This window comes from Nicotiana attenuata, chromosome 10, assembly GCF_001879085.1.
Source record: "Nicotiana attenuata strain UT chromosome 10, NIATTr2, whole genome shotgun sequence".
Classification (NCBI taxonomy): domain Eukaryota; kingdom Viridiplantae; phylum Streptophyta; class Magnoliopsida; order Solanales; family Solanaceae; genus Nicotiana; species Nicotiana attenuata.
In genome coordinates this window covers 34,915,075-34,929,134 of record NC_031998.1, presented here as the reverse complement: position 1 = coordinate 34,929,134, position 14,060 = coordinate 34,915,075, and the positions used below count along the sequence as shown (strand labels likewise).

General features: G+C 35.0%; 1 protein-coding gene across 3 annotated transcripts in view; it reads left to right on the top strand.

Moving 5' to 3' along the window:
* LOC109233272 (dynamin-related protein 3A-like) overlaps positions 4,264-14,060 on the top strand; it is a 49,154-nt gene continuing 39,357 nt past the window's right edge. Inside the window, exons 1-13 of one of the 3 annotated variants that reach the window (XM_019399088.1) lie at positions 4,264-4,814; positions 6,775-7,057; positions 7,226-7,254; positions 7,415-7,516; positions 9,281-9,349; positions 9,425-9,484; positions 10,168-10,281; positions 10,461-10,509; positions 11,166-11,275; positions 11,495-11,587; positions 11,682-11,774; positions 11,924-12,061; positions 12,695-12,781. In XM_019399088.1, the coding sequence (XP_019254633.1) occupies positions 4,425-4,814; positions 6,775-7,057; positions 7,226-7,254; positions 7,415-7,516; positions 9,281-9,349; positions 9,425-9,484; positions 10,168-10,281; positions 10,461-10,509; positions 11,166-11,275; positions 11,495-11,587; positions 11,682-11,774; positions 11,924-12,061; positions 12,695-12,781 (1,617 nt within the window). In that variant the 5' untranslated portion in view covers positions 4,264-4,424. The remainder of the gene's footprint in view (positions 4,815-6,774; positions 7,058-7,225; positions 7,255-7,414; positions 7,517-9,280; positions 9,350-9,424; positions 9,485-10,167; positions 10,282-10,460; positions 10,510-11,165; positions 11,276-11,494; positions 11,588-11,681; positions 11,775-11,923; positions 12,062-12,694; positions 12,782-14,060) is intronic. The other 2 variants (XM_019399086.1, XM_019399085.1) reach the window with 2 other exon arrangements.

Here is a 14,060-nt window from a genome sequence, read left to right as displayed (position 1 = left end):
CTGACTCCGATATCAAAAAGTCCACTTCCGGTCAAAATCTCCAAAAAATCAACTTTCGCCATTTCAAGCCTAAATTAGCTACAGACCTCCGAAACACAATTCGGACGCGCTCCTAAGTCCAAAATCACTCAACAGAGCTAACAGAACCGACGAAACTCCATTACGGAGTTGTCTTCACACAGCTCCGACTATGGTCAAAATCCTAGAACTTAAGCAATTCCGTATTAGGGACTAAGTATCCCAAAACACTCAAACCAAAAACAGAACCTCCCGGCAAGTCACGTAAGGAGAAAAAGATACGGGGAAAGCAGTAAATAAGGGATTGGGGCTAATACACTCAAAACGACCGGCCGTGTCGTTACATGAAATGAGGTATTTATAGTTTTAAAATACATCCAAAATGTAATTTAATAAACTTAGGGGTTAAAAATATAAATGAGGGGATATGGGGTATTAGAGGGGAGAGGGAGGGGTAGGAAGGCAAAAATGGCCATCTTTGGCTGGCGGGTATTTTAAAAAATATTGGCTAACAATAAAAAACAGCTATATTAAGAAAACAAAAAACCTTAAGGGTACCAGATTAGTATCGGTTTGGTACCTTAGCGATACCAACCGGACCGATTTTATGAAAACTTTATTCGGTTTCCTCCCACTTCCCTTCCCCTTAGCCCAAAGTCCTTACCCTTATTACCCTCAACCAAACTGCGATGTACTACCAGTACTAATGCGGAACCGATTTCGGGTAATACCCCCATAGATAGCCCTACTTCCTCCCCTTAGAGAATTAAAAGTATAACTACTCCCCTCAAGTGCACTCAATATTATACACCGACCAAATAATTAATTGATCAAAAAAAATTTATACTATAATAAAAGTACGAAGGCCCTTAGGAAAATATTGTTCGCCTTTTTTATCTTTTAAAATAAATTTTACACTGGACAAAATAGTCTTTCGATATTTTCCTAATGTTTAAAAATAATTATTTAATTATTTTCCTATATTTAGAAATAAAGATTTAATTAGTTTCTTACTATTTAGGAATTGTCATTTAATTAGTTTCCTATTATTTAGGAGTTGTCATTTAATTATTCCCTAATATTTAGAACTTTTATGTTTTATTCCTCTATGTTCTAGAATTTCAAGTACATTCAATTTACACTATGAATGTTTTGTTCATGTTCAAGTTCATTCATACGTTGGAGTATCAAATTTCTCCTTTTAGGTTTAAATGTGCCTTCTTTTAGTTAATAAAATTTTGACATATTAATCACACTACGGAAGTTTCATTCAATTTCACCATATTGTACTCCTTTTAGGTTTACGTATTGTTTGGATGGTTGTTACCCATCGTATTGTATTGTATTGTTATCTCAAATACAATGTTTGTTCTGATTGTTCATATAAAACTGATTGTATTGTATTGTTAAATCTATTGTTCTGGAACAATGAAAAGCCCCATTTTATGAAACAACCAAATTGGTGTGGTGGGATTGTTCTGTATTTCTATTTTCAATTACGTCCACACTAATTATTCTATATTTTAATTTTACCCTTTACCCTATTATTTATATTATACTTCACCCAACTTCGTACTTTGTCTCCATCCTTCTGCCGTTAATTTTTTTGGTTAGTTTTTCCTCTCTTTTTTTATGTATTTTTATCTTATTTATGATCTTTGCAAACTTTTTGCTAATTTTAATTACATATATAATTTACTTAGGCTTCTGCCATTCCAAACTACAGGAACAGAGGTCCATTGTTCTCTGTTTTGATGGGGCTATAATTTTTTTTTGTATGAAATCAGTTTGGTGCTTTCGTTACTATGGTAGAATGATGATTACCCGTGAGGAAGATGGGGAGGTCAAATAAATAAATTATTTTTATGAGTAGTTCTTAATAAGCATCGTATTTAAAATAATTGAGGGTATTTTAGTAAATATAGCAGTACAATACAATACAATACAATACAGTCAAACCAAACAATAAAAATGTTATTTAACAACAACAAACGATACAATCTATCCAAACGTTGTATCCATCAAAACGATACAATACGATACAGTACAGTACAATACATTATAAAACGATGGGTAACAATGATCCAAACAGAGTGTTAGTAAAAAAACAAACACTTTGAACTTCTTTTTGATTAGGATCTTTATTTTTTAATAATATTTTCTTTGTCTATTTGACCTATATATCATTAAACCTTATATAAGTTCTTTCCTATTTGAATTATATAAGCGACTACTTCTGTTAAAGGAGCTATGATTCCATATTTTATTATCAAAACTTTGCGTTGTTCTAGCAACAGTTATAAAATTAAGAATTTTCCAATTCTATTTTATTTTATTGAGCAAAATGGTTTTGTATTAATAGTTGAATTTTGAGTTCACGTGTTTGTATTATTAGTTGAATTCATTCTATGGGTGTTTAATGGGCCGAGTCAGCCCGTTTTCGGACCAATCCAGACCAGTTAAAACCGGAACCGGTAGAAGGGGGTCGGGTCGGGCTGGGTTAAAGGGGTAGTGGGTTTGGTCCGTTCACGATTTGACAACCGGTTAAGCGGACAGGTCAAAGCCGGTCAAAGGTTTTTACTGTTCAACCGGTTAATCGGCCAGACCGCTATAACAGCTAATTTAAATTTTTATTTATTTATTTATTTATTTATTTTTAATAATGGGGCCTTTGAATTTACTCTTTTTTCGTTAATTTACTTGATGTTAAATGTAAACCTTTCAATTTGTAAGTTTGAATTTTGAAATAAATGTAGCACTTGCAATTTATAAGTGCAATTTTTTCCCATCTTCATTGTATTCTTTATATTTTTACTCTATATTAATATAACTTATAATAGTTATACAAAAACAGAATACAAAAAAAAAATATTACATTAACCCGGCCCGGCCCCTTGTACCCGTAACTTTACGGTTTATTTTTTACCCGGATAAACCCGAACCCGTTAAACCCGGTAAGCCCCAACCCGTAACCGGCCCGAACCGCAATCTGTACGGTTCCTAAATTTTTCTATCCAGCCCGGCCCGGCTCACCCGTTAGACACCCTTATTTTATTCAGAGACTAATTTGAATTTTGCATCCACGTATATGATTTATATTTTTTTAGAAGTTTATTCTTATTAATATGAGGGTCACGTGCTATATTAAAAGAATACAAAAAGAATAACTTTTCAAACTTAAAAGGCAGAATAGCCTAATAAACACTTTTATTTGTCCCGCTTTGTCAGCCCGGTCCCGATACTCTACCAAGTTTCATTCAGACACTTGTAGTTTTCAAAATACATTATTTTAAACCCCTCCGGCCTCGCGTGTTCTTCAAACACACGATGTGGATAACACATCATAGTCCACATCAGATTTTAAATGACATATCATTATTTTTTAATTTAATTTCAACAATTTAATTTTTTCCTTTTTTCACTCCTCCCCCACCCTTGACCACCTATCTCTATTTTTTAGAGCAGAAATAACACCATGATTTACCGCCTTTACCGGCGGCAGCACCACGGCGGACAACTAAAACCCACCATTTTATAACTTTCCATTGTCCATCTCCCTTTCAGAAATTTTTACCACCGAAACTTCTCATCATTGGTCAGATTTCAGTCCAAATTTTTTCAGAAATAGTGGTCGAAAAAATGCAGGTGCCTTCGTAATATACATTCAAGAGGCGTGATGTAACCGATAAAAAGGAATCCATATGCCCACATTCTACATTGTACACCTCAAAAATATTCAATAAACATAGATCTAATTCATCTCAAAAACATTAATGGTGGTTGCTCTTCAAAAAAAATTTTCTACTTTTTTCTCAAATATTGACTGAAGGTTTGTAAAAATAGAAAGTTTGGGAATAACGGGAGAAAGAGAAAAGAAAAATGGAGGAGGAAAATAACAGAAAAGGATAAGAAAGAGAAAAGAAAAATGGAGGAGGGGTGAGAAAGAACGGAAAAAGGGGAAGGAAAGAAAGAGAAAAAGAAATGGGGAGGGATGGGGGAAAGAAGAAAGAACAGATATTTTTATTTTTTCTTATATTATTCTTTTTTCTTTTACTTTTATTTATTCTTTTTATTTTTTTTTCTTATTTTAATCATTTTTAGTTTAACTTTTTTTATAGTTACTCTCGTTATACGCGTGAAATTGACATATTTTGTCCAACTCAGTCATGAAGTTGCCAAGTGTCTGGATAAAACTTGGTAGATTATCGGGACCGGGATAACAAAGCGGGACAAATAAAAGTGTTTATTAGGCTATTCTGCCAACTTAAAATGAAAAAAACAGAGAAACACTTCTCCTTCTCCGAATCTTCAATACCAAGAAATCTCCATTAAACCCATACACCTCACTCACTTCTCCACTCTCAATCTCGCACCTACACACTGTGACACCAAAATTCCAACAAAAAATGGGCAAGAAATCAAACTCAAACGGCGACGTTGTACAATCTAAAAATTCCACATGTTTCATCGGCTCATCGGTGGTTCCATTAATCAACAAGCTTCAGGATATTTTCGCACCGCTCGGCGACATCGACGATCGTCTCACCGGTCTCCGGCTGCCTCAAGTGGCGGTGATTGGGAGTCAGAGTAGCGGCAAGTCCAGTGTACTTGAGGCCTTAGTTGGCCGTGACTTCCTTCCACGTGGCACTGATATTTGTACACGTAGACCGTTACTTCTTCAGCTTGAAAAACGCACTATAGGAGTTGGTGATAATGATTCTCGTGAATATGGCGAGTTTGGTCACCTCCCTGATAAACGATTCTACGATTTCTCCGCTATTCGCTGTGAAATTCTGGTTAGGTTCTTCCATTCTTCTTGTATTTTTTCCTTTATCTTTGATAATTGGAAATCACTATTCCATCTGTCCAATGGCGCACTATCTTTTTTGCTGTTTTTAGTCAGCAGTGAAACTATAGCAAGTTAGGTATGAGTCCACGTGACTCCAATAACTTTTGCCCGTACCGTATTTAGCTCGGATCCTAGTTCGTTAGTCCTGTTATTAGTCAGGGTTACGTGACACACTTTTCTTTTTAGTTGGGGGAGAATTATAGTAGTATTAGGTATGAGTATCGGCTATGCGTTCATGTGAACCTGGTAACTTTTCCCAAACTGTGTATTTATATTAATAAAAATATTTAGCTCGGAGCCCAATCTGTTGGTCTGGTTATTATTTCATCAATGTGTAGGCAGTGGCGGAGCCACATATTGACACCCCTTTGCCGGTTAATTACTGTTTAGATAGGTAATTTTTTTAATGTAAATATACCTCCCTGACAAATGATTCTACAACTTCTCCGCTATTCACCGTGAAATTATTGTTAGGTTCTTCGATTTTTCTTCTATTTTCTTAAAAATAATTGTAAATCACTACTCCATCTGTCCAATGGCACACTTTCTTTTTTAGTTAGGGCTGATGTGACACACTTTCATTTTCAGTCAGGAGTGAAACTATCCTAAGTATTAGGTATGAGTTCACGTGAAACCGATAACTTTTTCTCGGACCGTATTTAGCTCGAAGCCCAGTCCGTTAGTCCTGTTATTAGTTAGGGTACGTGACACACTTTTCTTTTTAGTGCGGGATTATGTGACACACAATCTTAATCCTAACTTGTTAATGTCGCTATAGTAATTCTTTTCTTTCATTGTTTTCTATTTTTAGCTAAGTCCCCAATCCATTAGTTGGAAGAGATTGTAGGTCTTTTCAGACAACTTTTCTCCATGTGATTTCAGGTTTGCCTTGTTGCCTTTTAACACCTTCAATCATCATACTGTCACAACTCACAACTATGGTAGTGCATGTGGATGTCTACATATAAAAAAGGGCAGCACAGTGTACTAAGCTCCCGCTATGCGCGGGGTTCGGGAAAGGGCCGGACCACAAGGGTCTATAGTGCACAGCCTTGCCCTGTATTTCTGCAAGAGGCTGTTTCCGCGGCTCGAACCCGTGACCTCCTAGTCACATGGCAACAACTTTACCAGTTACGCTAAAGCTCCCCTTCATGTGGATGTCTACATATGATAGGCGTGAGAGAGGCCCAACATTCTTTCCTATATAATATTGCTTGTCCACAACAGTTCTATAAAGTATAAATAGCCTTTCATTTTGTTAGGTATATTCTATTTCCGCACTCCCTGCCACTCCTCCATTTCAGCCATAATACTTTAATCCTATGTGTTACATTTTTCTTTATCATGCCATTGTTTTTAAATTCTGACGCTAGGTATTCTATATGGAGTACTGAGTTGGATCATTACTAAAAGCTGCTCAATTGGTGTGAGAAGAAAAATAAAAAGTAAAAATGGTGTTACTGATGACCATTAGGAGCTAAATAATTAGTGGTAATACATTTTGGACAGAGATTAAAAAAAAAAAAGAAAATCTGTGGAGAAGTTAAAAGAGTTATTTTTGGTAACATACTTGAGGCTACGTTAAACTTGTTGGACACCAGCGAAATGGCAATTTTCTATTACTCCTTTATATAATATAAGATTTTGTATAGCGGAAATGTCCAAAAGTTCAGAGTGAAGCTTGATGACTAGCAGGATGTTTTATCGCATTTAATGATGTTCATCAACTTGTTGTTTTCTTTCTGAAATACTAGGTTAAAAATATTATGCTTTATCTACTTCTTATTGTTTTCTTTCTTATCAACTAGGTTGAAGATATTATTTTTTATTTTGACATTTGTGAATATACTAGGGGTACCGTATTTTTTCACGCTTTCTTATGTGAATAAACTGATCTGTTAGTGCAGGGTGAAACAGCAAAAGAAGTGGGAGTTAACAAGGGGGTTTCGGATAAGCAAATTCGGTTAAAAATCTGCTCTCCCAATGTTCTCAATATTACTCTTGTTGATCTACCTGGAATCACTAAAGTTCCTGTCGGTGACCAACCCAGTGATATTGAAGCAAGGATCAGAAATATGATAATGTCCTATATAAAACAAGAAACTTCAATCATATTGGCTGTTTCTCCTGCAAATGCTGATTTGGCTAATTCTGATGCACTACAAATGGCTAAAGAGGTGGATCCAACTGGTAGGTCTCTGATGTAGTTGTCTGGAATCTGGATAGCCCAAATTTGTTGCTTTAATTCCTAAGTTATGTTACACAGTCACACACTGACAAATATTTTTTATGACTGCTTTATGCAACTTATTTTACTATTTCACATCCAGTGCCTTGACTTGATAAATTATTTGACAGGTACCCGTACAATTGGTGTAATAACTAAGGTTAGTTTTCACATTCGCATTGAAGGTTAAAAAGCATCTCCTTTACCTTTTAAAAGAAAAATATGTCATGAAAAGGAAACTTTTGCAGCTGTGTGTTCATTAGCTTCTTCATGAAATCGTCAGGCAGACATGTGATCTTAATATTGTGTTGTGGCTGTAGCTAGATATAATGGATAAGGGTACCGACGCGAGAAACTTTCTGCTGGGAAAAGTTATTCCACTTCGTTTAGGTTATGTCGGTGTTGTCAACCGTAGTCAACAGGTATATTCTGGATTCTTTGCTTTGACTACTTGCTGTTTTCACTAAAGCCCTATATTTTGCTGATCCAGAGTACTACTACTAACTGACCTGTATCTATCTCAACTTCACATCATCAAAAGCAATAACTGTCTAATAAAGCACTCAAGGATGTGGCCTAGTGATGAATGAAGTGGATGCAAACCTTTGAGACCAGGGTTTAAATCCCATCGGACATAAAACAATCCCATTTGCCTAATTCTCAGTGGGCAGAGTTACCAACGGGTGGGAGGTAGTAGGTACCCAGTGGCCAATGGAGTAGTTGAGGTGCATGCAAGCTGGCCTGGATACCACTATTAGCTTAAGAAAAAAGTCTAATATAAGCTATTGTTCAGATTGACATCAAAGTTTTGTGTATCAGGAGGCTAATGATCCTTCGTAAGATTTTATGTAACATGCATTGCCTATTTGAATGGGTTTACCTTTTTAACCTCAACTAATATATCAGAGCTTTGCTTTCTTCTTTATTACATACCTAATTTAGCGATTCTACTTCGTTCATATTTCACATACTTTCTCCCTTTCAAGAGCAAAGATGAATTTTCACAAGGTGTTGTGCTTATTTATTAGGTCTAAGATGCTGTTAGTTTCAATCAGATCCCTATCGTGTATTTCCATCAACATTGGCCTCAGTCCTTCTTCCTTTTTAGGGGTTAATCCTTCTAGTGTGCCACTTCCGAGATCAACTGATATTTTGTTTGGTAGGAAGAGGGTAGTTAGTGATCTAAAAGGATTTCCTATCCAGTTGGATGAAAGGCCGCCTTCCACAGACATTTTGGCTATGTGATTTGAAGCTGCTTGCAGATGTTTGTTTGACACTGATGATCTTTCTATGCAATAGCAGTTCCAATATCATATTTAATGAAAACAAGCTGAGGTCTAGGTGATTTACTTTAAGAATTTGGGTCACTGCTATGCAATGCCTATGCCCTTTAGGCCTTTACTCTTATGCATGTCTTACAATTGTATCATGGTTGAAGAGATGCAATTGAGTGCACCTGTACATGTTGCTTCTTACTTAAGTCAAAGCTTAAGAAGTAAAGCTTTCACATTGTACATGGTTCCCAAGCTTAGTCCTATGTACTATATAAGGTCAAACGTTTTGATCCCTTGGTCCCAAAGTGGATAAACTTTTTTTGTAGCATAATGATTGAAATTATAGTTTGAATGGTATGTAATCATGCATATATTTGCTTATGATATATTGAATATGTGAGGGTGTGGTTTATTGTTATAAAGATATCACATTGAAGCGAAAGTAATGAAGTGCTACATTATCTCGGTTGTTGTTCAGAGTTGTCTGTTACCTGCAGTTGTTTGAGACCTCCTATTATTGGCTTGATCTATCGTTTCAATAGGCTCCTTGTCATCAGGCTACTTAATTGAAGAATTTTCTACACGACATATTAGTTCGAACTTTTGGCTTGAAGATCTTTTCCATGTAAGGAAAAAAGTCAATTACAGATAAGCTAAAGAGAAAGGGGTCAATTTAATTGGAAAAAAGGGCGATCTAGTGAAGAGTCATTATAACGTCACGAGGGACCTAGACACAACATTTTTGTGGGAGAATATCTTAAACCTTGTATCTATGTCCATAAGCTGTTAGAGAGAACACTCTTTTGTTTATTTAGCTGTGTTCAACAGAAAGAAAGAAGAAAATGCCGAAACATTGTGTTTATGGTTCAAATATATTGAACCAAATACGATAATATAAGTGTATTTTTGCAGGATATTAACAATAAGCGTTCTATTGAAGAAGCACTTGCTTATGAGGAGCAATTCTTCCGTGATTATCATGTACGTTTCTGCTAATTTTCATCTTATATTCTATTTTTGGTAATTACATTGTCACATGGTACTTTGCATTTGAAGGTGTACCATGGTTTATCTGATCGTTGCGGAATCCCCCAGTTGGCGAAGAAGCTAAATCAGGTTGGTGCCAAAATGATGGATAAAAGATGAATTCGTGTCAATGGTTCTAATTTAGGTCGATTTGGTTCTGTAGGTAAGTCTTTTGTGTTGCCGGAGAAGATGTTCAAAGGCATTTGTAGGTGCCTAGCTGTAATTTTGAGGAAAAATCAGAAGATGCTAGAATAATGCAATTGTCCTCAGCGGATAATTTTGTACACTTGAGGAGTAGCTTCTTATCCCTTATATCCTTTTGGTGTACCCACAAGATTTGTGTATGTATAGAAGATTGGGTGTTGTTTGTAGAAAACCATATCTTTTTTCTATTTTTGGTATACTCCTGGTATGCGGGTGTTTTTTGCCCATTGTCAATACAATCTAATTACTTGGAAAAATTGCGATTGTCCTCAGAACGCATGTACACTGAGGTGTACTTTTAGGAATTATGGAATTCCTTTTTGTCCTTCATTTCTTGTAGGCATTGCATTCATGTTAACAATCTCTTTTGTGCCTTTCTGTTGATTGCTGCAGTTGTGAAATGGAAACTTAGTTTACCTTAATGCTTAAAAAGTGTGAATAGAGACATCAAACATAAAACATCCTACTTGGCATCATTGGCTAATCTTTTTGTTACAATAAATCAAACTGTGTTAAAGAAATAAAATAGATAATAGCATGAAGTTTATGGTATTTTTGTTTTGTTTCAGATTCTGGAGCAGCACATTCGAAATGTTCTCCCCACTTTGAAGACTGATTTAAATTCTCATCTTGTAGCTGTTGAAAAGGAGTTACGTACTTACGGGGAGGCTTTGGAATCAAATGTAAAGATAATGTGCTATGATTTTATTTCAAAGTCGTGGGCTAGAAATTGATCTTTTATGAATTGCAATTTCAAGTCATGGGTGGAATGATTCTAAGATATGCATAACCAGATAGTTATAGACAAATGAATATATTTTCTAATTTAAATGAATTTATCTTGTTGCATGGCATGAGACAGGCAGAAAGAGGGGTCATGCTGTTAAATGTTCTGACAAAATACTCTGAAGGTAAGGAGTATCTTGTTTTCTTTTTATGGAAGTTGGCTAGTTCCTTTTATTATGTGTTTCTAGAACTTTGTGCTAACTTCTCTTTAGCCATCCCATTTTTTCAGTTACTAGGATGATTACATCTTTAATATTTTAGCTATCCGCCTCAATATTTTGATGTTGAGAAAGATACTGAGTGGGAGGCTCATCTGTATGTTCCAGATAGGCTTGTGTATGAAAATTAAGTCTTGTTATCCAAATACGACGGCATAGTATTTAATTTAGATAAGTGCATTCTCTTTTCTGGATTGACCTAGGTAGATATGAATCTGTAGCAAAACATATAGTTCTTCTGTACCCCACTTGTCTCATTTTGATTGGCCTACTAACGTCCTCCAAAAGATTGATCTTTTCCTTAAAGTGGTAAAGCTTACAGCTTTAGAAGGTCGGAATGACATGGAGTATTGTTTTTCACTTTATTTTGAATTTGAAAAACATCTTTAATCTCTTGTTGCTTCTTCCCACTGTTACTTTATCTTGTTCTAACAGACTACTAGCACATGTTGCTAAGTTGTCTTAATCATTGTGCCAGTCAAAGTAGGTTAATCAAGTCAAAGAGAGAGGGGGTAGAATTTTTGGTTGCTTCTGATGTTCTTCCTTTTCTTGGTGATTAACAGCATTTTCTGCAGTGGTGGATGGAAAAAGTGAAGCAATGACAACCAAAGAATTGTCAGGGGGAGCACGGATTCATCACATATTCCAGTCAATTTTTGTAAAGAGCCTGGAGGTGCAAATTTTTGTTCCTCAATTAGTTTCTTGTTGCTGCTGGTCTTTCATGGACTAGCTTCTCTAGTGAAGGGCTAAAGACAATATTACTTTAATATTTCTTGCTTTAGATATTAACAAGATCTTACCTACTTAACTATGTAACTGATGTTGTTCTAGCAGTAGCAGTAAGCTGTTGATGCTGCATCAGGTAGTAAAGTTGTTATTTGTGTCACTGTAGGAAGTGGATCCTTGTGAAGATCTAAGTAACGAGGATATAAGAATAGCTATCCACAATGCAACTGGTCCGAGAAATGCGCTATTTGTGCCAGAGGTGCATACCGTGATAGTAAATTTACGCTTCAAGCGGAGCACCTATAATTCTTTCTATTATCGTTGGGATGATAATGATGGTATAAGTGTTTTAGGTCCCGTTTGAAGTTTTGGTTAGAAGACAAATAGCCAGGCTGCTAGATCCCAGCCTCCAGTGCTTGCGGTTCGTCTATGATGAGCTTATCAAGGTGATAAAAGAGTATTTTTGACTTATATGGTGTTTTACAGTTTTAGTACGTAGGTTCCCTCTCTCATGAGCAGCTACAAACACACATAAACTAGATCCTTGGGGCACTCTAAATATTCAGTTGGACTTACCCTTAATTAAATCTTGCAGATTAGTCGTGCTTGTGAAACATTTGAAATGCGCCGCTTCCTAGAGTTAAGAAGGCGACTAGAGGATGTCACTGCAAGGTTTCTACGAGATGGTGTAAAACCCGCTGAAAGAATGATAACAAATCTTATTGAGATGGAGGTATCTGATCTCTAATTGCAGATTGTTTGACCATTTACTTGAAGTAATGTCCTTAAACTTAAGGTTCTTCAGTTCAAGAGTGTGTATACTCATATACTTTTACATTCTTTCTTTTATATGGCCAGGATAAACTCTTTATATGCTACCCCCCCCCCCCCCCCCACCCCCACACACACACAAACACACACCAAAAAAAAAAGATGGCGAAGAATAGTATAGATATGAATAACTTAATTTAGGTCCATATTCTAATTGCCACTTGGAGTAATGCTTCAAATTTTGAATGAATATCAACAAGATACAGTTCACTTTTTGATAAGTAACAACAAGATACAGCTTCTTTCCATTTGAAAGGTTGGGTTGGGATGGGTGGGTTTCTCACTTTTATGAATCTGCTGAATTGTTGTCGTAGAAATATATTTTGCATCTTAAGATCATTATCTTCCATTACCTTTTTATTGCCTTCCTTGGACTGTTATTGAGAAGTAAAAATTCAATTAAGATGTATTGTCAGTTTCCTTTGAGTTGAGTTTTGTACTTCAACGGTTGATTTTATATGTTCCATGCTTGTTCATAGCAGTTATGCAAAATTATTTTCTATTGCTGATCAACCAACTCTTTAATTCATTTTAGAAGGATTATATAAATTCCTCGCACCCCAATTTTATTGGTGGGACAAAAGCGGTTGATATGGCTCAAATGGAACTGAGGGCTATGCAGGTACCAACTATAACTTCCTTTCTGTTTTATGTCTAAATTCATTGTGCCTGCGTATGGAAAGTGAAATACTAGATAGGATTTTGTGTAGACAATTCCATGGAATTCTACATAATTAGGAAACATAATTGATTGTATATTTGTATGTAAACAAAGACTTCTATTTAAGAAGTCTCTCTTTACATGTTAATTTTGATGCAAAGTATTTTTTCTTTTATATCTTGTTTCAATGAATTTAGAGCCAAATAGAGCAACTATCCGAATTTAGGTTGTCTCGGCCACCAAAAACATTATCTGGCGAAGTTTATTAAGTGCATTGCTACCTCGATTTCCTTGATTATTCGGTCCATATAAGTTAACCAATTACATTAAGACGAGATGAACAGAGTCATCAAAAAAAGAAAAAAACACCATATGCCACCAGAAGGAATGTCAGCCTTGGCATCAAGTCACGTGCCAGAATTTTGTCCAATGTATGCCCGCATTACCGTTAAACTAGTATTAGTACCCGCGCGATGCGCGGACATAAACAACGTCAAATCATGATTTGAATTATTTGAAGTATGTGCAAATAACCTTAAAAGTAAACCTACTATATAGAAATTATAAATAATTATTAGATATTAATTCAGAAGCAGGACATGAAATTAAAGAATACTAAACATATAATGTTGTGATTTATCTTGTTTGAGCACAATAAATCATATTATTTTAGCAAAATTCTTACTACCGCTTTGTTTTTCATCTCAAGTTCAAATAAGTCTTATCCTTCTATATTTGTAGACATAAATTTTTTCTCTTTTTGTTCTTTGCCTATAATTATTGCATTATTTATTACTTAATATTGTTATACTGTAATGTGATCTTTTATTAGCTTATAAATGTCTTGCTTATGACCTTATTAATAATCATCAATAAACATAATTTTGTATGCTTAAAATTTGATGTATTCTTATACCATTATTCTCTTACTCGAAACTCTTTCATTATTCAAAATTATCAATAATATTTTTGAGTATTATTTAATAATTTAAATCATATATTTTAAATAAATTTAAAATATAAGTGTCATCGCACTATCTTTATTTTCCTCTTTATACATTCTCTTCCCTACTAAGAAATTTTAATTAGCTTTTTACACAATTTTTTGGCTGATACTCATATAATATCACGTTTTATTTAAAAATACAACTTTTAATTAGTCTAAAAAGTAATACATAAGTTCTTTTATTGTTTCAAATCTATTGAATTTTTTTATAATTATTTTTGTATTACGTGCAAT